This window comes from Budorcas taxicolor, chromosome 5 (assembly GCF_023091745.1).
Source record: "Budorcas taxicolor isolate Tak-1 chromosome 5, Takin1.1, whole genome shotgun sequence".
Taxonomy (NCBI): Eukaryota; Metazoa; Chordata; class Mammalia; order Artiodactyla; family Bovidae; genus Budorcas; species Budorcas taxicolor.
The window spans coordinates 140,245,469-140,269,529 of record NC_068914.1 but is presented as its reverse complement, the minus strand read 5'-3'; the positions used below and the strand labels follow the sequence as shown (position 1 = coordinate 140,269,529).

Here is a 24,061-nt window from a genome sequence, read left to right as displayed (position 1 = left end):
CAAGTGGGGGAAATGGGAACTGAGAGTGGACAGGCAGATCACCCTGGATGATTTGAAACTGCGTGACAGACAGAGTGGCATCCTTCAGCCCCATGCGGTTCTATACCTCTTTACCATCTGCAGTCTCAAAGCTGACCAGCTCACGGCCAGGAAGAGAATCAAGCTATTTTCATCACATCCAGAGGCAGAGTAAGCTGGAACTTCCACTGGGACAGATCCAGTTTCCTGCCCAGACTTGATAATTTTATAAAGAGAGCTCACTGACACAGCAAGGGTTAATTCCAAGCCTTTAGAAATCGCTAGACAGGGAAGCCCGGCACGCTGCAGTCCACAGGGTCTCGAAGAGGTGAAAACGATTGAGCAACTGAACAACAGACATCTTCGATTGGCATTCGTCTTTTAGAAATACAGCAGGTCATCTGTATCTGAGGGTTCCACCTCCATGGATTCAACCAACCGAAAGTTCCAAAAAGCAAAACTTGAACTTGCTGTTTGCTGGCAACTATTTGGGCGACATTTACTTGTATTTACAATGGCTGACTTAGCATTTACGTTGCCTGCCAATGCAGGGGATGTAAGAGATGTGGGTTTGATCCCTGGCTCAGGAAGATTCCCTGGAGGAGGGCATGGAAACCCACTCCAGTATTCTGGCCTGGAGAATCCCATGGACAGAGGAGCCTGGAATACTAAAGTCTACAGGATTGCAAAGAGCTGGACACGACTGAAGTGACCTAGCATAGCACACAGCACAGGTATTATAAGCAAACTAAAGATGATTTGAAGTATATGTGAAGATGTTCACAGAGTATATGCAAAAACTCACTATTCAGAAAACGAAGATCACGGCATCCGGTCCCATCACTTCATGGCAAATAGATGGGGAAACAATGGAAACAGTGACAGACCTTCTTTCTGGTCTCCAAAATCACTGCAGATGGTGACTGCAGCCATGAAATTAAAAGATGCTTGTTCCTTGTAAGAAAAGCTGTGACAAACCTAGACAACATATTAAAAGCAGAGACATTACTTTGCCAACAAAGGTCTATCTAGTCAAAGCTATGGTTTTTCCAGTAGTCATGTATGGATATGAGAGTTGGACCATAAAGAAAGCTGAGTGCCAAAGAACTGATGCTTCTGAACTGTGGTGTTGGAGAAGACTCTTGAGAGTCCCTTGGACTGCAAGGAAATCAAGCCAGTCAATCTTAAAGGAAATCAACCTCACTTAAAGGAAGTACTGATACTGAAGCTGAAGCTCCAATACTTTGGCCACCTGATGCGAAGAACTGACTCATTGGAAAAGACCCTGATGCTGGGAAAGATTGAGGGCAGGAGAAGAAGGGGATGACAGAGGATGAGATGGCTGGATGGCATCACCAGCTCGATGGACATGAGTTTGAACAAGCTCCGGGAGTTGGTGATGGACAGGGAAACCTGGCATGCTGCAGTCCATGGGGTTCCAGAGTTGGACATGACTGAGCAACGGAACTGAACTGAATGCCATTTTCTCTCACAGACTTGAGCATCACAGATTTTGGTATCCTTAGGGTCCTGGAAGCACTCTTCTCACTGGATCCCAAGGGCAATTGTATTTACATAACCACTGTGTGTGTGTATGTATTGAGATCAAGGCATTTAACATTTTCTCTCCAAGCTCTGAACATCTCCCAAAGTACAAAGGAATGTGAGATTCACCAGGCCTACTTGGAAGCTATGACATGGGTTCAATTAAAGGTTGAATTGCAGGACAGCTGTCATTCCCTGACCCACCCCCCTTGCCTCCCCACCACCAGGTGGTGGGAGAGGAAAACTAGAACTGTTTTCTGAGTTCTGTCCTCAGAACTCCTTTCTTTTTCTTTCTGGCTGCATCTGCGGTACCCACCCTGCAGTATGTGGGATCTGATCAAATCCATGCCTCCTGCAGTGAAAGGAGGAATCTTAACCACTGGACCACAGAGAAAGTCCCCAGAGCCCCTTTCTCAATTCACTGCCTCTCCTTTGCAGACCAAGTTTGGGAATCCAAGAGTCCAGAAGGACCAAATGACTCCTCAGTTCAAGCACCGTAAGACAAGTTTCTGATTTTTTCCCCCATTTGTTTACTGTGAGAGGGAGGCAGGAGGGAGATGGTCCCCCACCCCCCCTCACTGTTTCCCAGCCCCAGATTTCTCTCTAAAAAAATGCAACCAGACCACATACCCCTCCCTCAGCATCCTTGGACTCTGTTCCTGGACCCAGCCCTGCTTCACGTGCCACTGGGGCATGGGAGAATTTGAAACTGGCAGAAAGCTTTGGAGGTGAAAGGCAAGCCCCAGAATTGTGGGGGGAAGGCCTGCAGGTAGGGTGGCCTGGCAAACTGCAGCTTGGGGATGCTGTGCCTTCATTCTGCCCTTATAGCCCGTGAAGATCTCCAGATCTCTTCATCAGACACCCCTGTTCCCTAGACTTAGGCTGCTCTTGAACCACTGCTGGAGGAGTTTCTCAAAGAGGCATTATTATATCAGATGAGTGATAGAGTAAGTGTGTGTGCATTTGTGTTTTTTCTTCATCAATCATGTCAGATAATATTCCCTTCTAAATATTAAAAAAATATATCTTTTCTTAAAAACCAAAGTAATGTAGGTTCATGGCAGAAGATTTGGAAAATACAGAAATGCATCCCAGAAGAAACTAAAATCCACCTACGATTTTACCACCTCGTTTCATTGGCATTTAGTTGAACAGCCATCAGTCCCTACTCTATTCTTTTAAGTAAGTAAAGTCACTCAGTCGTGTCCGACTCTTTTGTGACCCCGTGGACTGCAGCCCACCAGGCTCCTCAGTCCATGGGATTCTCCAGGCAAGAATACTGGAGTGGGTTGCCATTTCCTTCTCCAGGGGATCTTCCCGACCCAGGGATCGAAACCGGGTCTCCTGCATTGCAGGCAGACGCTTTAACCTTTGAGCCACCAGGGAAGCCCACTTTCATGGAATATAAATTCTTTTACGGAATATAAACTCCAAGATGACAGAGATCTTCCTCACATCTGTGACCCTGTGCTCTGAACAGAGTGCTAGTGCATGGCTATGTGCAAATATATAGGCTGGATCAGTAAATTCTAGAAGAATAGTTTGAATTGAAATAAGTTGTCACGATACAGTAGAGAACAGCAGAAATGGAGTTGCTTTGGGTGTGGCTGATCTGTGACTCAGCTGCTCCTGCTAATTTGCTGTTCTCTTTGGATCAGTTACTTCACCTCTCTGGGCCTGGGTTCCATCTTCAGTAAAATACTAATTCTAGCTAATATTTATCAAGGGCTTATTAGGTGCTACGCATGCGATAAGCTCTCTACACGTATTTCTCACCATAACTCCATGAGAGGTACTATCTACCACATTTACACCCCAGGAAATATAGGCATACAGTCACATGGCTAAGTGGAGAGCAGCCGGACTCTGGGCTCCAGCGGATGCCTGGCCTTGGGGTGACATGAATTCTAAAGGCCCCTCCCGGCTCTGGTGCTGAGTGAGAGAGGAGTGGGACAGGGAGATGGCTGGGACAATTATGCACGAGGCGCTCAATTGTGGAGCAAGGTCCAGGTGATTATTACTTAGAGATCAGAGAGCAAAGTCCTTAACTAGACGACTTCCTCCTGACTACTGTGAATGTGAGAAGCCCTGCTGGGCATTCCTGGAGCCTAATCACAGGGCTGTTCAGCCAGCCCTCCATCATTCAGAGGCAGGTTTCCGAGGGCTCCTGGTGTGTTCCCTTTTCACCCCTGCCCATCCCCAGGACAGTGTCCAGGGTCAGGCAGGGAAGTAATCAGAAGTCAACCTGATCATTGCTGACCGTGAGCTGCTGTGGATGTGTTTGATGGGAGAGGAATAATGGCACCTTTGTGGGATGATTAGCTGGGACGTCAGTGGGCAGAGCACTACAGTCCCCCTATTCCTGCCCCCACCAGATAAAAGTGTGGGCTGATCACCTGTGTTTTACTTGTATCCATGGCAACCCACTCTCTATGGTGAGGAGGAATGGGCTTCGGTAAACAGATCTGTTTGTGTGACTCCTGTTGCCCATTTGAAGCCATGTCACTCCTTTTTCCACTGTGGTCTCTGTGTCTGAGTCACAGGGAGCCTAAACTGGCTTCTCTGAATTGATGGCTCCCTCCCAGCCTGTCTTGACTGCCTGCCAACTGAGCAGGGCGTAGCTTACCAACACTTTTTTTTTTTTTAAGCAGGACTGATTCATAGAAACTCCTTTAAAACAGTAAAAAGAAACCGCCCATCACACACCCCAGCACACCAGCTCAGGAAACTTATAACCTCGGGAGGCCAGCCCTCTGCTCACTGTGGTCACAAACCTCCAGGAGAGCGGACGCCTGCCACCAGCTCCTGCCACTCAGGGCGCCTCGGTTTGGTGACCGGACCCTCAGGTAGGACAGTTCCCGACACTGCTGGGAAGCAGTAAACCAGAGAACTTTCCTTGCTTCCCACTGCTCTCCTCCTTCTGACCTCACTGAAGCTTTTTCTTATTTCCTGTGCTATTTCTCTAGGACTCCTTGAATTGAGTCTTTCAAGCTTTTCAGCTAAAAGTGGGCACTGATACAACTCTTTCCCTTACGGTTCAGTAAAATCTAGTTTCACGGGGGCCCCAGGGTTGGGGCAATCAGTCTGTCTGGGCCGTGATTATGTCTTGCAGGAACGGGGTTCTTGTTCTGAAAGTGTGTTGGGAGCAGGGACTTTCGGAACATGAGAGGATAGCGTTTGCTTTCTGGAGGAAACCCGACGTACCTTTGAAACCGGACTGCACCGTGGGCTGCTTGCCAGACTTTGTCAACTGCTCTGCTGTGATTTAAATTGCTCAGGACTTGTTTCTCTGTTTGCCAGTCTTTTGGGGGTGAGGGTGGGTAGCATCTGCTTTTCAGTTTATTTTCCTGGTGGATTTTATCCGGCTGTCCTTTAGCTTGTGCATTCACTTTTGTTAAAGTATAAATGTTTGTTCTTTTCTTTTATTTTCTTTCCACGGAATAGGAGGAGAGCAAGGTGGGCTTATTTAAAGAAAACCGTTAGAGGGAGAGAGGGAGGGAGAAAGAGGAAACTTTCTCTCTTTAAGTCTGAAATGTAATGCAGGAGGGGGCTCCTGGTGCCTGATGCGGATTGCAGAACTCTCTCCTGGGCCAGATGCGGAGGGTGGGGTCTCAGGGAAAAGTTGGGTTTGGAGGGCAGGGTGGGGTTGGGGGAACTTCATCTGTTCTTATTAAAAATAAAACAAAACTCTGCATCACTTTATGCTTTTATCCCAGGAGCTGCCAAGTTCGGTGCAGAGCAAAAAGACAGCCTATCAGAAATGTTAAAATAATTTTTATTTTCTTAGGTAGATGTGAGGTGTTTTTTTTCTCCTGCATGCCAGGCAGTGATTGTTTTGGAACATGCAACTTCTCACTCTTTCCAAAACATGGCCGTACAAACGCTAATCATGAAAGGATCTGGAAAAGGAAGAAGGGTGATTTCTATTTGCTTTTTCTTTTCAAGGTTAGCATGTTGGTTGGCTGAGGTGTGGCCCATTTCAACATAGATACTGGTGTATCTCCCTGCCCTACCACCCCACTCTGCACATAAGTCGAGGAGAATGACAGGATACAGCTTGTCTGATGAAATTAAGCTTTTCTTTAGAAATGTGGTTCGTTGGAAGAGAAGATTCAAACATAATCAGCCTGGATCCAGGCAAGGTGCCTCCTAAAGTTGCCCTCCAGGGGACGATTCAGTTAGTACAAGGGCAACTTTTTAAGGTGCAGGGGACTCCCGCCTTTGCTTGAAGTGTTGATTATTTCTAGATTACATCGACGTGGATTGGGGAGGCCATTGTCATTAATGGTATCCTGAGAAGCTAGAAACAAATCTTTGAGCCTGTGCAGGCTGAAACTAGTAAGAAAGATTTAACCAGTCAGGAAACAGAAAACCCTGACAACTGTGGGCATATAAACTGTCCTGAATCTCACTGTTTGTACGGTGTCTCATTTTACGCTGGAGTGTTATGCAGAGAAAGGTGTGCTGTGTGTTACTGCTTGGAGTTTAAGGGCAATTTAAAACATGCTGTTCTTATTCCTGCTTTTCCATCTTCCTCCAACAGTTAGTGAGAGAGTTCCTTGGCTGTGGGGTTTTTTCTGGATTTCAGCTATGTCTGCTTGACAAGACTGGACCGGGAGTTCTTTTCTTTTTTTTTTCCTGCTACTGTCTCCCACCCTTGGGGGTGGATTGAATTCCACCCCAGACTCTGAGGACTGAGGCAGGGGTTTGGGGCAGACCGGCAGGATGTCTGGTCTAGCGTCCTGGTCTGAGGATGCCCCGGATTTTACATTGTTTGAGGATACGAAACTGTCCTGGGAGTTGGCAGGAGGCCTTCGAGGACCAACCCAGGGCAGATCACATCCCAGGGCAGACGGTGGCTCCCTTCCAGGAGGGGAAGAGAGGTCCTCAGGCCTCAGAGGGGAAGAGACGTCCCTTCCACAGACCGTGGAAAAGACTGGGGCTGTCTCCTCTCTTCCTGCTCCCCTGCTAGGCCAGACTTGGCCCGTCCAGTTCCCATAGACATCCAGACTCTGGGGGATTGAGGGAAGGAGCCCCATAGAGCCCACCCTGGGGATGCAGACCGTCTTTGCTTGGCTGCGTGGCTCTGGGGGTTTCAGCTGGTACCCGGACCCACTGGGACCAGTGGAGAGAAAGCAGCCGGTGCCTCAGAAGGCTGAGAGATGAACCAAAAGGGCTTTTCTATAGGCGCCTCGGCATCAGAGAGGGAATATATCTGAAAAACGGCCTCAGAAGAAGGCACAGGGCAAATATAGTTACGTGTCATCCTTGATTTGTGCATGGAGTTTGGTACAGATCTTGGAGGTCAACCTGCCATAGGCAGAAATCTTATTTTCATACCGCCTTGGATGGATGAGTGTTTTATGCTTTCCTACAATTTCCAGAGAAGGGACTTGGCACCTTAGAGAGTACTTCCACGCCCACCCCGCTTCACTGGACAACTCTCATAGCTAGAGTTTCTTAGATCTGGCAAAATTAGCTTCTCTATAACTTGTATACTTTCTTCCAAGTTCTCCAGTCCTGAAAATATCTATTCCATTTTTGCTGTTGCTGTTGATCCATCCAATGCTCCTTATCTTCTAAACACTTGACTCTTATTTAGTATTTGATGGATAAAACTTGATAGACCTGTGCTGCTGTTATTATTATTATGACCACCCAAACTCCAGTACTTTGGTCACCTCATGCGAAGTAGTTGACTCATTGGAAAAGACTGTGATGCTGGGAGGGATTGGGGGCAGGAGGAGAAGGGGGCGACCGAGGATGAGATGGCTGGATGGCATCACTGACTCAATGGACGTGAGTCTGAGTGAACTCTGGGGGTTGGTGATGGACAGGGAGGCCTGGCGTGCTGCGATTCATGGGGTCACAAAGAGTTGGACACGACTGAGCGACTGAAATGAACTGAACTGAACTGAACTGAAGATTCAGAAAGAGCAGGGAACCTTGTTGAAGTTTTGAGGCTATGTACATACTCATGCCTACCCAGGTGATCTGATTCTGAGGTCTCTTTTTTCCTAAGCAAAGCGTGTGGTTTCTTCTTGAACTGACTGCATACATAGCTGCCTAGCACAAAAGCCCAGAGCCACCTGAGACTCTCAGATGTATGTACTCAGAGGGACACCTGGTGACAACCACGAGGCCATGGTTAAATCAATGCAATGCCAGAGACGCAGGCATCAAACTTGGCTTTGTGGGGCTGGTCCCTTTACTTGGTCTGTAGTTCATGGAGCCCACGCCTTGCCACTGTTACTTCCTGTAATGGTAAGTACAGCAACAGGCTGCCAGTCAACATAACCTCGGTCTAATTGCTGGCAGGCAATCTGGATGTCCAGCTCCTTGGAAAGGGCTCAGAATCCTTAAGTAGTGTAGAACTGGAATTTTCTGACCATAAACTTCCGTTTTCCCATACTCCTTTCAGTTGTGCCCAGATGACCCTGGATTCCTATTTAGTAACCAAGGGAGCTGAAATACGCTTCTAATTAGGAGTTTGCTTGGATTCCCAATACCCTATACCCCATACACACAAGTCTCAAAACCACACTAAGTAACACTTCAGTTACAAGTCATTTTTCTCAATTTAACTGGGAAATCCACTGAAACTGAACCACAAAGATGGAAACGGAAGCCCATGTGGGGATTGCTGCTTCTCTCTCTTCATTTTAATCACAACATCTGGAGCCCCTTTTCCTTCTCTGCGGGCCTCCCTGGTGGCTCAGAGGTTAAAGCCTGCAATGCGGGAGACCCGGGTTCGATCCCTGGGTCGGGAAGATCCCCTGGAGAAGGAAATGGCAACCCACTCCACTATTCTTGCCTGGAGAATCCCGTGGATGGAGGAGCCTGGACTACAGTCCATGGGGTCGCAGAGAGTTGGACATGACTGAGCGACTTCACTTTCCTTCTTTCCTTCTCTGCTGTGGAAATGGCATTTCTCTGGAACCAAATTGGACCCCTCTACTGGTGCCCCTGGCCTTACTGAGGATGTGGTAGTTTTCATATTTCCCAGGCCTGTTTCATGAATTCTCTCTTCCAATGGGGGTAATTAAAATTGAGAACCTGCTAGGCTTGGCTTGAAATTGGTGGCTGGAACTCTCTGGTAGGTGCAAGATGGCTAAATAGGAGGCCTGAGGGGCTTGGTCTTGTTCTGAATCTGCCATGTGATGTGGGCAGAACATTTGCCTTCTCAACAGAGGGAACGGACCCTTGTGGCCCCGAGACCCTATTGTTCTAAGATCCGATAGTTCCTGTTGGGAGAAGTCCCGTGGGTTATGCCAACAGCAAGTTTAATGCATAAACACTGGTAGGAAAGTGAAATGATGTAACATGTCTGCTTGGAAACAGGAGGATGGAGGACCCAGGTGGACTCCTCTGCTTCATCCACTTGAGATTCTCCAAGTACAGGTGTCCGCGGGCTTTACCACTGGGTAGCAGTGAGCATTCACCCAGCTCTCGGAAGGAAAGAAAGAGGTTTGATTTATGAAACCTGAGCAGTGCCTGGTTAGCGAAGATTTGTGGGGACATTGACAACAGCAAGTGATCCACCAATGAACCCAGACCAGGCTCCAGAGACAGAGACACAAAGGTGGTTCTGGGAAAGGAGCCTCATCTTCTTTTCAAGGAGGGTGTGGCCAAAAGGTGTGGATGGGAATGGATGGGGAGCTGGGCTTCGAGGAGGAAAGGGGAGGTGCCAGGAGGAAAGGGGTGGGGAGCAAAGGAACTGCCTGAGGTTTCTTAGACCTGTGTGCTGGCTGAGAGGGGGGCAGATGGAAAGGCCTAGAAGAGGGAGAAGAATTGATGCTTGCAAACTGTGGTGCTGGAGGACTCTTGAGAGCCCCTTGGACTGCAAGATCAAACCAGTCAATCTTAAAGGAAATCAGTCCTGAATATTCATTGGAAGGACTGATGCTGATGCTGAAGCTCCCGTACTCTGGCCACCTGATTCGAAGAACTGACTCACTGGAAAACATTCTGATGCTGGGAAAGATTGAGGGCAGGAGGAAAAGGGGGCAACAGAAGATGAGATGGTTTAGCGGCATCACTGACTCAATGGACTTGAATTTGAGCAAACTCTGGGAGATGGTGAAGGACAGGGAAGCCTGGCATGCTGCTGTTCATGAAATCTCAAAGAGTTGGACAGGACTTAGAGACTGAACCACACGAAGAGGGAGAAACTGAAAAGAGGAAGCCTGGGAGAGGGCGAAAGAAGAGGGCAGAAACGTGAAGATGCTGTCCCCCTGACTCCCTCCCCTCTGAGTTGGGGACCACCCACCCTCAATGTCAGGATAGTCCTTGGGGCCAAGAATTTCGTTCTTTGTTTCACCTCTTCTTTCCTCCGCTGTGAAGAACCTTCTGTTGTTAAGGAGGCAATATTAGAATTTCTATGGATTACTTGTGCAGTGGTCATCTTTCCCTGGGGACATTTTTTTTTTTCCCTTTCCAGAAGGGTCAGGTCAGGACTGACAGCAGAATGAGGTCCTTGATACTTTGATGTCTTCTTTCAAATAATCAAAGAACCCTGCTTGGGAGGCTGGATGCCGGGAGCTGGGGAGAGGTTGTAGAGGTCAGGCCAGCCAGGTGTGTCCACACTCTAATGAAGCTGAGACCTCAAGCTTCCCTTGGCTGGCTGGGCTTCGCTGCTGGGGAGGGGGACTTGTGCTGTGGGTGGGGGCCGGGGTGGATGTTTGAAGCTCCTCTGGGGCCAGCAGTGCTGGCAGGGTGGTCTGTTTTGGCTTGGGCTGTTTCTGCTGGTGGATCTTCTCAGCAACTCAGTAGGAAGAAGCAGTGACCCTCCAAAGGCCCTTTGTTTATTTCCAGTGGCATCACTTTGGAGAGTCTGTGCTGACCTTCTGATTAACTAGGAGGGGTTGGAGAGACAGAATGAAGCAATAGATCTAGAATTCTACCAGAAGTAGGAAAGAAGCTGTGCTGCAGTGGGGAAAGCCTGGCCTGGAAGATGCGAGGGAGTGGGTTTCATCCCGATTCTGCTTTCACTCTGGAGACTCGCTTTCCCACTTTTGTCAAGGAACTGGACTGATTAACTTCAACCCTGCTAAACCTCTAAACAACCAACTGCCTGCAGAAAGAGCCACAGGCCCACAGCCCAAGCCAGGCACCGGGGTGCTCCTTTCTACACCCGCATCTGTCCCTGGGGGTCCCACTGCCTCCCAGACTACAGCCTGCTGGTTGAAGCCTGTTGCCGCCACCTACTGTCAGACCCGCCCAAGTGCCACCCCGCCCCCCCCCCCCCCCCACCCCCGACAGCCCCGGGCTGGGCCACACCTTGAGTTTCTTCCAGAACCCTAGTTATTATCTTGGCAGTCTCTCTATCGGAGACGTTCTGGCCCCCAGAACACTCCTCTTTTGTCAGCAGTAGAAGACAGCGAAGGTTCCATCCTTGCCCTGGGGACATCGCCTGATGGCCTGACCAGCTGTGGTCTGGGGGTGGAGGCTGGCCTAGGTCACCCCACCCAGGTCTGGCCTTGGCCTTGGCAGATGTCACCCAGCCCCAGCCCTTCCCCGGACACAAAAGAGGACAAGGGGAAACCAGAGAGAGCGAGCGAGAGAGAGAGGTTTTTCTTTCTGGGAACATTTGCCAAAACAAGATTCAAGCTGCTTGTTTGCTTTTAGCAGAGTTGCTGGCCCTCGGATTCTGCCTGAGAAGTTCCAAGCACATTTCACTGGGCTAAGTTTCTCCTTATTCATAAACGAACAAAAGAAATAACCAGCAGCCATGCAGCCTTTGCTGTGTATCAGGCATGAGCCCTTTGGTCCTCACGCTAAGGCTGTGAGGTGTGCAGATGACAGTTAAAAGGGGCTGGGGTTACCACGATGTATTCTTGAAATAGCTTACAATTTTATGTGCCAACTATACCCATTGAATCTGAACTTTTTTAAAAAAGGAGTGCAGTCAGGAGTTGCACCCAGAATTCATGTTTTGTTTTTTTTTTCCCTACTCACTACTCTGTCTTTCCAGGAGCTACTGTCCAGAGAGGATATGTCATTTTCCCAAAGTCAGAAGAGTTAGAATTTTGAAGCCAGGTGTTCAAAGAAGTGCTCTTTTTCTTTCTTGCTTTTGGTTCCCCTTAAACAACACGCTTGTCCCACTACCCCACCCCCACTTCCTTATCCCTAACTATGTGAGAATCATGCCAATCTACACCAGGGCCAGATAAGCACCACCCTTTCTATAATATACGCTGTTCGCAGGTGGGAGGTGCAGTTCCCTCACCTCCTGGACGCTGAAAAACAGAATAGTTGTTTTCTTTGGAGCATGTGGATTCCTGTTGCTTTTGCTGCTTGACTGCTGATGTTTCTCCTGGTCATAAAAAAACTGCCCCACATTAAAAAACAAAACACAAAAAACAGACCCCCAGTAAGAGTGTACACAGTGAAGTACAGCCCAAAGTTCTTTCTTGCCACACCAAACATCCAGACACCCAGAAGCAGGAGGAGATGGTGCTTTAGGATTCCTTCTTTCCACGTGTTTCCCACGGAGAAATTAACGCCCCCCCATTCCCCACCCTCACGTAAAAACAATGTTTAGAATGGAAAAGTACACTTGATATAAAACAACAAGAACAATGGTCAGAAAACCTCATCCAAGGTCTCATTCACTGAGCCTGTCTTTAATCCCAGCCTTTTCCTCCTGCGGATACATCCTCTCCGGCTGCTCCCCAAAGACAGTATTTCTTCTTCTGCTTTTGCGTTCAGTGCATATTAATTTTGCCAACCCACATGATCCTCAGTGGGAAATAAACACATCAAAACAAACCAACAACAGCAAAATGATCCTGACGCGTAGAGGACAGAAAGGCATCAGTGCCACCACCCTGCGCCGTGTTCCTAGGAGAAGCACAGCTGCAGTTTTGGGTGTGACGCCGAGGAGGATGGTCAGATGGGGGCTGACTCATGGAGATCGTACGACTGGGAGTGGCTCTGCCTCTCATCTTGTGCTTTGGAGAAAGCCTTGTGTCTTGGTCTGAGAAAGCCTTCTTCAAAGTCTGCAGTCATCCAGAGGAGATGGGAATTTCACTGCAAGCATCAATGGACAAAAAGACAGAGTCTGTCCGGCAGTCGGGTCTTCTCAGGACTGTGTTATGATTTACTTGAGATTGGGGGATCTCTGGCTAATATTCTGATAACCTGGAAGTTCTGCTGGCAAAGTGACCACTTCAGAAAAATGCTGTTAAGGGAGCATTAGACAAAGGGCAGGAGTAAGACAGAGGTAGTCCTTGCCAAGAGCCGCCTCTAATACATTCTCAGGACCTTTCTGCTGAAAGAGTGGGGAGATTTTTGTAGATAGTGAGTTACCCGTGACTGGAGAAGTTTAAGCATGATTTAGGTAGTTCCTGGTTATAGATTTGTAGATGAGTTTCATGTTCTGGGGAGGGATTTTAAAGCCTCCTTTCAGTCCAGAGTTTCTGTCATTGAAAGAAATAGATAGGAAAGTCAAGTCTGTAGATAAAATAGTACTTAGAAGTTTAAAATTTTTCTTTGCATTGACCTGTTTCTTCTTGAATAAGAGGGAACATACATATAACCTTGCATATTCAAATGTCAAAGATACTCAGGGAATGTTCTCAGAGTTCGCATGTAGTAAGATGTTCAATACCTGCTGTTGTTCAGCCTCTAAGTTGTGTCCGGCCCTTTGCAGCCCCATAGACTGCAGCTCGCCAGGCTTCCCTGTCCTTCACTATCTCATCCTCTGTCATCCGCTTCTCCTCCTGCCCTCAACATTTCCCAGCATCAGGGTATAGAAATAATTTCTAAAAATAACACGGGACTAAAATTCACCTAGATTAAAAAAAGTAGGGGGGCATCATTTTCTCTCAAGAATTCTGTTGTTTATTATGAAGACTTCAGTTATCTTGACATTCATTGTTTTTCTACAGGGAAGAAAATATTGTCTTTCTTGATTCTTTTATTTGCTGGCTGAACAGATAATTGCCACATGTCATAGAAAAGATTCTCCTTTCAGAAACTTAGAATCTTGGGGGTTGGGGAGCCAAACATTTCCGCAGATAATTCTGTTACCAGGTGGGCTACCACTGGTGATTTTAATAACAGGAGAAAAATGACTACTTTTGACCTCTGTATCAGGGAAGTCTTCCTAGAGGAGGCAGAATTTAAACTTCCTTGAAAACAATGTGATAGTTAACTGGAGGAAGGCTATAAAAACAGACCTTTGGAAAAAAAAATTGTTTTTAATCCTAGGATTTGAACTTCCTAGGATTCCCAGGGCCAGTGTGGAGCCTCTTTCCTGATTGGTGGTGGGGTGGTGGTGTGTTTGGAGGATCTGAGAAGAGGAGTGACTTGGTCAGATAACCCAGTGGTACTGAGGATACACTTAAGAGGGAGGATCAGAAAGAGGATCATAGGAGAGGCGGGTGGTCCCCAGCTAGACAATGACAGTGGGAGTGGAAAGTAAGGATGTGCAGGAGATAAGTACTGGAGGAAGCATGTGTGACCTGACGGTGTTATTTTCGGCAGTAAAAACCTGGGATGAGAGCAAGGAGCAATGCGGACTTTGGCAGCGGGTCACTATTGCTCCTGTCTCCCCAGAAACGTCTGGGCTGTCTTGGCTGCCAGGGAAATGACTAAACTGTCTTCTGGCTCTCGAGACAGATCCACGTGCTTCTCAGAAAGTTATCTTGTGCCATCTGGTCGAGGATGCTTCCACTTTGCCTTTGTCTGGGAGACTCTCAGCCACTCCCAGTGAGTCACAGACATTTGAGCTCTGTGGGACCCCCCCGACTCCCATCACTCACACAAGCCCCCGACTCCCTGTTTTCTGAACATGTGACACCCCCGGTCTCTGGCTAGTTCTTCAGTGACTCAAGCCCAGGATTTCCATCACTTCCTTTGCTGGAGAAGTAGGTCTTGGGGCTCTGTTCTGTTGTATTGCTTCCAATCCCTGTTCCTCAGACTACTCGAAGGCCCTGCTTCCCCCAAACTGTGGTGGCTGCTCAATAAACAGACAGACCCCAGGGTTCGGAAGAAGTTATCAGTCAGCAATCTGACCCCTGGCTTAGTGGTCATGCCAAATTACCAACATCTCGACTGTCCTTCTAGAAGTCGATGATTCTCAATGTCCCTGCTGTGAGTTACCCATCAGAAAAGGAAAGGTGTCCACAGAGATCTGATTAATTTCTCATGGCTGTGCCTGTGTGCTAAGTCGCTTCAGTCATGTCCAACTCTGTGCGACCCTATGGACTATAGCCCACCAGGCTCCTCTGTCCATGGAGTTCTCTAGCAAGAATACTGGAGTGGGTTGCCATGCCCTCCTCCAGGGGATCTTCCTGACCCAGGGATGGAACCCTCAATTCTTGTGTCTCCTGCACTGCAGGCGGATTCTTTGCCACTGTGTCACAAGGGAAGCCCTTCTCATGGTCAGACCACCCTAAAAGTGTTAGGATGCTTGCAAAGGGTGAAGAAGCAATAGAAGGCAGCCTCAGGGCTTTGTTCCTTTGTTTCTTTCATTTTGTGGGAGGAGATAAGAAACCAATAAATATTGAAGTGGAGGGAGCCAGCTAGAGAGGGCCGTCAGCCCTTCCCCCACATCAGTTGGGTATTTACAGCTCCAGTCACCAGCAAGCATAATCTTCAGGTTCAGTTTCACTAACTGCAATGAATGTCCTATTAGCAAAGATCTTCTTCCAGATCTGGAATGGTCAGTGGCTGTGAGGCTTGTATCAGGGACAGGAGTGTAAAGAGACCGCTGCCCTACTGTGGTCTGAGTGATGTGGGAAGGAAAGGGGAAGTGTGGTCAGAAACAAAGATGGCGGTGGAGGAAAGAGAACAGGCGGCCTGTTGATTAGGGCAGAGAGAAGAACAGGAAAGGGATAACGAGAGCCTGTGTGTAGCTCGAAGTGGCTAACCTCCATTTATCTTGACAGTCACTTCTCTGCTACAGTCAGCATTCATGCCTCCAATACTTTTCTCAGTTTCCCACCCAGCCCCATGGAGCCCTGATCAACCCTGTTCCGTGTCTGTTGGGTGGGTGAGGGTAAAGGGGGATCCTACCCTGCTTCCAGTTGGGGGACCTGTTTCTGGCACCCTGCATAGAACAGTCAGTGGACATCCTATCCCTTGAGAATGCTGTGGATTCAGTAGCTCTGGTGGCCTGGGTCCAACTCCAAGCACCACAAATAACGTTGTTATGGAAGCCCCACCAGCAACATGATGAGCTTTGGGACTGCCCTGAGCTTCCATGCTCTACGAGGGGGTAGCTGTCTCTTAGAACTTCAAAAATGCCATGCTGTTTTCCGTTGCAGTCTGGTTGGAGCTCCCCAGCTAGGACAAAGTGTCTGCTTTCCACTGGAGAAGGCTTTTTCATTCTTAAAAAATTTATTTATTTTTAATTGAAGGATAATTGCTTTATAATATTGTGTTCATTTCTCCCATTCATCAGCTTGAATCAGCCATAGGTATACATATGTCCCCTCCCTCTTGAACCTCCCTAAAATCCTTCATTTCAAATGCTGTAAAATTATAATCCTTTGATTTCTAAATGTACAACTGCAATCTTTGATAATTATTACTCAAGAACAGTTATGTTTTATGAGTATTGTTCAATTGTTGTCACCAATAGAGCCACACGCAGATGCATCCATAGCATTTTGATGAGGTCAGAGAGAGAAATCAATGACAGCTTTAGTGAAACCTACTGCCGGGACAGAAAGCTGTAGCAGCCAGTACTTCCAAAGATATAAATGCTGAGAAGTGGTCTCTTTTCAGGACTTTTATATGAAGGGAGATTCACATGAGGGCAGGGAATGAGGCTCTCAGAAAGTGGCCCTGCACGTGATGGGTGGGTAGATGTCTCAAGAGCACCGGGTCCTCTATTATTTCTACCCAAACTCCCCTCCAATTTGATAGGTCTCGCCTCACCTGTTCAGTGTGTGGGCTTCCCAGGCAGCGCGGTGGTAAAGAATCCACCTGCCAATGCAGGAGATACAAGAGTTCCATTCCGCGGTTGGGAAGATCCCTTGGAGGAGGAAAGGGCAACCCATTTCAGTATTCTTGCCTGGAGAATTCCCATGGACAGAGGAGCCTGGTGGGCTAATGTCCATAGGATCGCAAAGAGTCAGACATGAATGAGCACACACACATGCTGGTCCCTAAAGATCTCAAGAATTACCTCCCATCTTCCCATCTAGGGGTTTCTCTGCTGGGAGAGGGGCAACCTATAGTATAGGGATAGATATTTAAGAAGATAGCTCATTCTGCTTCCAAATGTGTTGGGGAGGGCTACTGAAATTCAAGGAAGCCCTTCTAAGCTGACGATGGATGATCCCAATAAAACCTGGCAAATTTCAGGCAATGAAAAGATGGAGAAGCTACTACCTGTGTTATGTGATAGCTCCAGTAAACAGCTTCTACTTCTGGCTCGATACAACAGCCAAAAGCAGATAAAACTGTGTGTTCTGTGCACTAAGAACACTTGCTAATCCAAGGCATTTTGCTCCTTTTTTGGGTGGGAAGATATGGTGTGGTTCAGTTCAGTTCAGTTTCTCTTTGTGACCTCATGGACTGCAGCACGCCAGGCTTCCCTGTCCATCACCAACTCCTGGAGCTTGCTCAAACTCATGTCCATCGAGCCGATGATAACATCTAACCATTTCGTCCTCTGTCATCCCCTTCTCCTCCTGCCTTCAATCTGTCCCAGCATCAGAGTCTTTTCCGATGAGTCAGTTCTTTGCATAAGGTGGCCAAAGTATTGGAACTTCAGCTTCAGCATCAGTCCTTCTAATGAATATTCAGGACTGATTTCCTTTAAGAGTGACTGGTTTGATCTCCTTGCTGTCCAAGGGACTCTCAAGAGTCTTCTCCAACATCACAGTTCAAAACACATCAATTCTTCAGTGTTCAGCTTTCTTTATGTTCCAACTCTCAAATCCATAGGTGACTACTGGAAAAACCATGGTGTGATTACAGAAATCTAAATATCCTGAAAGAAAATTGCTATCTTGCTTGATCCCCTCACCCACTCCTGCCTGAACCTCACAGGGGAATAGTGATCAGGTGGGGCTGTGGTTTAGATAAGAAGTGAGAACTGGTGGGTGTGGAGTGACGGTGGTGGTGGTGAGGCAGTGAACTAGCCAAGGGGGATGAGCAGGGTATTTGGAAAGCATGAATGTTCAAATTATCAAAATGGAGAGTGTGAGCAGGGGCAAAAAGAATCAGGCTCAACACTGGAGGGTTACAGAGCAGTCTAAGGAGACAGAGAATTCTGCTGGATCCGCAGCAGTGTGTCAGAAAGGAAACTCCTAACATTCTCCTTGACCTCATATAAGAGGCCTTGCTTGGTGTATTGCATTCCATCTCTGGCCCCTCAACCCCTATTAGGAGGAGGATGTTTGTCAATTAAAAGTAAAGGGAAAAAAAAAGTAATTTCTACAGCCCAAGGAGGATTAAGCACAATCTCGTTATATAATGTTTTAATTCCTTGCATTCAGAGAATTAATTCAGGCCTGTTCCTTTCCCCGTGAGGGGTGAGATCAGGATCTAGTGATGGTGTGAGTCTGGGGGGAGTGGGGAGGGTGACCAACACAGGGATGAGAAGAGACAGTTTCTCCTCTTCATCCCCAAGGGTGGTCCCTAGTGGTTCCTCCCTGCAAGGAGCAAGGATTAGGTGTAGAGATAATTTCTAAGAGGACCAAAATGGTTTTATTCACACTGCCTATGAACTGGATAGCAGGTATCCTATTGTTTCACATGGGGCAGCCTGGTGAATGGATGACTCAGTTGCTACTCAGTTTCATATAATAGCAATAACAATAACAGTAACAGTAACCCCATTAGTATCTGCCAAGCGCCAAGCATTGTGTTGGGAGTTCTCCATCTAGGATTAAATGTGACACTGTACAATGAGCATTGCAATCCCCACCTTTCATAGGAGGGAACTGACACCAGGAGGTCATGTGATTCTAACTCAACCTCTGTCTGATTAAAAAAATCTCCTTTTACTGTGCATTAAAGTCAAGCAGAAAATTGAGGAGGTATGACTGAGGAGGTGTGCAAGGATCTGAGAAAAGCAAAAATGCACTGGAATATATGGGGAGATTACGAATAACAGGCACAAAAGCTCTAAGCTCTGCCCTGAAGCCGAGCAGTAAACATCATCATTTTGATCATTCGCAACTGGAGAAATTTCTACAGAAAGAGGCTGGGTGGTAGGGAAGTGCTTAGATGGCGAAGGAGGGCGGGAGTGGTTGGAATGGGTCAGGGTTGGCAGTGGAGGCCAGTGTCTGCCTTTCACTCTTGGCTTGTCAACAGCAACCTCCTCCCTCCCCCCACCAGAGTACAGTAGATCATTCTGGATTTGGAGTGCCTGATGAGGAAAGGGAGAGATCAAAAGCACTGGAAGTGTTGGAATGGTTGCATCCACGCTCTCCAATAAGTACCCTGTCTGAAGTGGAAAGGACTCAAGCTCAAAGCTTTAATTGAGGTGGAGGGAGAGAGACAGAAGTGGGACAGTTACTGGATGTTCATAGCCATCTCCTCCCTGGGAGGGGACAGCCACACGTCCACCCTCCCTAGGGTGTGAGTAACGTGAGCCCTTTCCTTCTGAAGTTCCAGCAAGCCTGCACCACCTCTTAACTGTCTTGGGTGTGACAAAGCATTCCTGCCACTGCCATCAATCAAAATGCCCCCTCACTCATCCTTCACACTTCCATTATGTTCTAGGTTTGGTGATCCATGGGCTCCCCTCATCACTTCTGAGATGATGACTGAATGCTTCCATTTACCCATGCGCATTCTTAATCTGTTGGTTCCCCATCCTCCCATCCACCATGTGATGGATGCATCTGCTGATGGGCTGTACTGAATCCAGAAGGATTGGCGTTTGGGTAAATGTCACACACAAGCCAAAGGCACGTTTCGTCCCTCCCGCTGCACCCAGCCCTCAGAACTGTCATATTGAGTTGCAGGAAATATAACCCTCTGCCCCCAGACCGAAAGCAGAGTCCCTACCATGATGTAGCCCAAAGACTCAGGTGCAACACAAGTCTTAAATATTCCATTGGTAGGTGATCAGACCATTAAACTGTAATTGGGTTGTTATAATTATTGAATATCAAACAGCATTATTATAGTGGAAGTTGTGGCTCTCACATTTTATATTTCATAGGGGATCAAATTAGTAGCCCATTTGGTCTCTGGGCATTGAGTAATAGCTGCTAGTCTTAGGAAGGCATCCGCTTCAATTAAAATCGCTGGGTGAGCAGTTTGATAGAAGTGTGGACAACTTCCCTAATGGAAAATGCAAATTTATATGACATTGTTGCATAGAGACCTGGAAATGACAGCTGTGAAAGGCCTTTTAAAAACCAAAGTCCTGCTTTTGACCTGTACAATGCAAACAAAATAATTACAGTTACCATAAAATTGTTCTTGTTTTGAAACAGGCTGTATTAGAGGGATGGATACATAAATATCTGAGGTAGAATTTTCTTTCTGTTTAGATCTATGTAAACAGATGAACAAGCACTTGGGGAACTGGGCTAACTAATTGGGTGTTGGCAGGAATTTATGGAACCATGATGATTTTTACTGTAACTCCTCTTGATTTTAGCAGAGAACCCACCCACAGGGGAAAGCTGAAATAACGCATTGAATGAGACAGTAACCTCTGCTTTTCTTCTCGTGTTCTCCTTTCTTTTCAGAGCTCCCTTCACCCTCAAGCCAACGAAAAGCCAAGATGTTGGTGTTACTGGCGAGTATCTTTGTGGTCCACATTGCCACCGTCATCATGTTATTTGTCTCCACCATTGCCAACGTGAGTCCTGTTCTTCTGTTCATTCATACATTTGGAAGTTATTTGAATATTTACACAAAGTGCTACAAAAGATGTTTAAGCCATTGTGAATTTACAGCTTAGTTGTGGAAAAAGGTAAACACATACTTGCACTTCAAACAACCAAATATTAATAACAAGTGTCCAAAGGAGTGGTCTCGCCAGGCTGGAGAATACCGTGCGGCTTCCTGGGGGAGGTGGAGCTTGGCGGATGGGCAGATGGGCGGGGTTTCTCGCTGTAAGAGACGCAGAGTGAAAGGAGCTTGGGAAGCATTCCAGGAGGTGCGCCCAGCCAGGGAGTACGGGTGGGAGGGGCAGGCTTTGTTCAGGACATAATGAAGACACCATGTGGCAGGCCACACTTCCTTCTGGGAACCTTGATCAGAAGGAGAGATGGGAGTGAGATGATGGATGAAATGCTTTGGTGGTCCGATCAACAAATACAAGTTCTGAGCAGAGAATAGCATGTGAGAGTGGAATTATGCAAGATTAACCTCGTTTGCCTGAATGAACCAAAAAAAAAAGACAAACTGAAAACAGAGTGAGCCACAGGCTCTTCTCTCTGAATCTGGGGCTCCTCTGACCTCTAGTGGTAGTCTGTAGAGTCCAGTTTGCTTTTCTCAGAAAAAACAAAAAACAAGACAACTCCTTGGACCTAAAAATCAAGGCCATGCATCACTAGATAAACAGATTTGATCCCGGAATCTCTGTGGGTCCTTGTTACAGTTGAAGGATAATGAGTTTTAAATTTCAGAGAAGAGTTTTGCCAATATCGGTGGGTACGATTCTAAGCAAGATTCAGCAAAATTTCACCGTGATGACAGAGCCCTCGCTGTGTGGACGCCTCCAAACTTGAATTTAGCTGTTCTGTACACCCGGCCCCCACCAAGTGTCTCAGTTTACCAGGTCCAGTAAATGGCTCCAAACTGTTTTAGTGGCTGCCCAGTGCTGAAATCTGAATTATCAGCCTCTAACATGGGGCCGAACACACAGCTGTTTATTAAATCAAGAACAGGCAGGCGATTGGACATCCCGGCCCTGCTTTTCCAGTAACTCGCATTTGAACAGACACTCTGTGTAGACAGGCCTGGGCGTTTGTTTTCCATCCCAGAAGGATAACTGTTTCTCTTGGGCCTGGAAGGAGCGGGTGCTGGCACTGTGGTGAGCCTCGGTGAATAGATTTGGGTTGTTTTTTGACTTTCAGCTGCCCCCACAGGACAGCTCTGCCTGGACTATGTTATTATGAGATTGCTTTTCACGTTGCGACAATCAAGGTTTATCTTTCTAGTTAGATGAGCGTGGCTTGTTGATCTCCCAGTCTCAAGGCTGTGTTCTTTGCTGCCCCTTATGTTTCTTACTCTTTTCCAGTTGAACATTTTTTCCTTAACTTTTTTCACCTTCTTTGCCAGGCCCTTTATTGGACACAGTCTTGGTAGGGTGTATGAATTGTACATCTTTAAAATCAATTTCCTCATGCACAGTTTCCATTTCTTAGAGCCTTAGAATGATTAAAAAACCAAAAATCAAAAAACCCCAATGGTTGAATTACGTCCTTCTTTTTTAAGTAATGAGAAATGTGAAGTCCAGAGAGTGAGGTAACTTCTCCTCGGTCGTACATTCTTCTCTCTCTTTTTTTCCTTGGGACCTCTGTGACTTCAGTTTTAGCAAGACATTATTTCCACCTAGAGATGAGCTTCTTAGCTGTATTTATGGCTAAATATGGCATCTTGCATATATTTAGTCCAGACACAAGCTGATGGTTGTTTCTTTTACTTTCAAGCCAGGGAGTTAGTTTTTAAACAGACTAAAAAAAAAAATTTTTTTTTTAAATTTGTATTGGACTGTAGTTGATTTACCATGCTGTGTTAGCTTGAGGTGTACAGCAAAGCGAATCAGTTATACATGTACATATATCCACTCTCTTTCAGGTTCTTTTCCCACCTAACAGAGTACTGAGAAGAGTTCCTTTATGTCTTTTTGATTTCAGGTCTGGGTGGTGTCAGATTTGAGAGCGGAATCAGTAGGTCTTTGGAAAAATTGTACCATTGGTGGCTGTGGTGACAACCTTTCCTACGCTGGTGAAGGTACGTGCAAAGATATTGTACCCAGCGCCCTTGAGGAATGGCCAGCCCCTTGGGGACTGGGTAGCCTGACGTCCTCACTCCCCCTGCTCTCTGTCCGTAGATGCCCTCAAGGCTGTGCAGGCCTTCATGATCCTGTCTATCATATTCTCCGTCATCTCCCTCGTGGTCTTCGTGTTCCAGCTCTTCACCATGGAGAAAGGCAACCGCTTCTTCCTCTCCGGGGCCACCTTGCTGGTGTGCTGTGAGTATCAGCTTACTCAGAAAAAGCTTTCCTGTAGATCTTACAATGGGGGCTGTCAGTGGCGTGGACAGTTGAGCACTAGGGGCAGTGAAACTGCCTTGTACAATTTACTGGCTTGGTTATTTGTGCTCTTGGGGAGAACCCCTGATAGCCACTTGAAGTAAGAACCCTCATCAGCTTCACTGTTTAAACCTGGGGCTCCTGGGCAGATACCAAGGAGCCGGGGTCTGCCCAGCTGTAGTGCTTGTATGGGTTTGTGCTCAGTTGTGTCCGACTCCGTGACCCCATGGACTGTAGCCTGCCAGGCTCCTCTGTCCATGGGATTTTCCAGACAAGAATACTGGAGTGGGCTGCCATTTCCTCCTCCAGGGGATATTCCTGACCCAAAGATTGAACCTGTGTCTCCTGCACTGGCAGGTGGATTCTTTACCACTGAGCGACCTGGGAAGCCAGAGCTTGTATTCAAGACAGTTGAAGGGGCAGGCCATGTGGGAGTCCTCAGATAGTGAATTTGCTGATGGCCATTCCCTCTCTCCCAATACACACAGTTTGATGGAAGATGTGTTCTTTTGCATTTCCCCAGGGCAGCCTGTCCTGGTGTGCTGGGGTCTAGATGGGAAAGCCAGTGGAGAGGAGTGGGGAAGACCTGAGGAGCTGTGTTTTACTTCACAGCCCTACAAACCAGTGCAGGTGTGAGAACTCAGATACCAATGGTACAGCAACATCACCATCAAGCCTGGTTCAGGGCCAATCAACAGAACCACCGCTGGGGGTCAAACTTCAGATTTCATTTTCCCATCGCCCACGAGGAACATAGGATCTTTCTAAAGTTATAAATCTTTTTCTCGCTTTGAATGTTAAGAAACCAAACCAACAGTGAATCATTTCTTCCCACTGCAGGGCTGTGCGTCATGGTGGGGGCCTCCATCTACACTCATCACTATGCCAACAGCTCTAAAAACGGTTACGAGAAGAGTCACCATGGCTATTCCTTCATCCTGACCTGGATCTGCTTCTGCTTCAGCTTCATCGTCGGCATCCTTTATCTGGTCCTGAGAAAGAAATAAGGCTGAACACATTTACTGGGGACCTGGGGGGTGGGGAGGAGGGAGCCCTTGAATCTGGGAGGGGAGAGGAAGTTGCTAAGCAGGAAAAACCAGGAGAGGGAAGGGGGGGGAGGGGATGGAAGGGGGAGGGGCTGAAATCCAAACATGATGGAGGGGGTCCTGTACTGTCCAGCCCCTGCCCTGGGAGAAAGCCGTTGGCTGGGACGGGTGCTCCCTGGATGCGGGCCAGGGGGCCTCCCTCCGGCCACTGGGCTTGGCCTCCAGCTGTTCTCTGTTACACACACTGCCTGGGGCCCCAGCAGCTGCC

The 24,061-nt window shown here is 47.4% G+C and overlaps 1 protein-coding gene across 1 annotated transcript; it reads left to right on the top strand.

Annotated features, from left to right (window-relative positions):
• The first annotated feature begins 4,282 nt into the window (after window positions 1-4,282).
• Window positions 4,283-23,773, top strand: EMP1 (epithelial membrane protein 1). The gene is made up of 5 exons (XM_052641018.1): window positions 4,283-4,409; window positions 20,232-20,344; window positions 22,350-22,446; window positions 22,547-22,687; window positions 23,588-23,773. The coding sequence occupies exons 2-5, from the start codon at window positions 20,267-20,269 to the stop codon at window positions 23,752-23,754; spliced, it is 483 nt and encodes a 160-aa protein (XP_052496978.1). The 5' UTR covers window positions 4,283-4,409; window positions 20,232-20,266; the 3' UTR covers window positions 23,755-23,773.
• The last annotated feature ends 288 nt before the right edge of the window (window positions 23,774-24,061 follow it).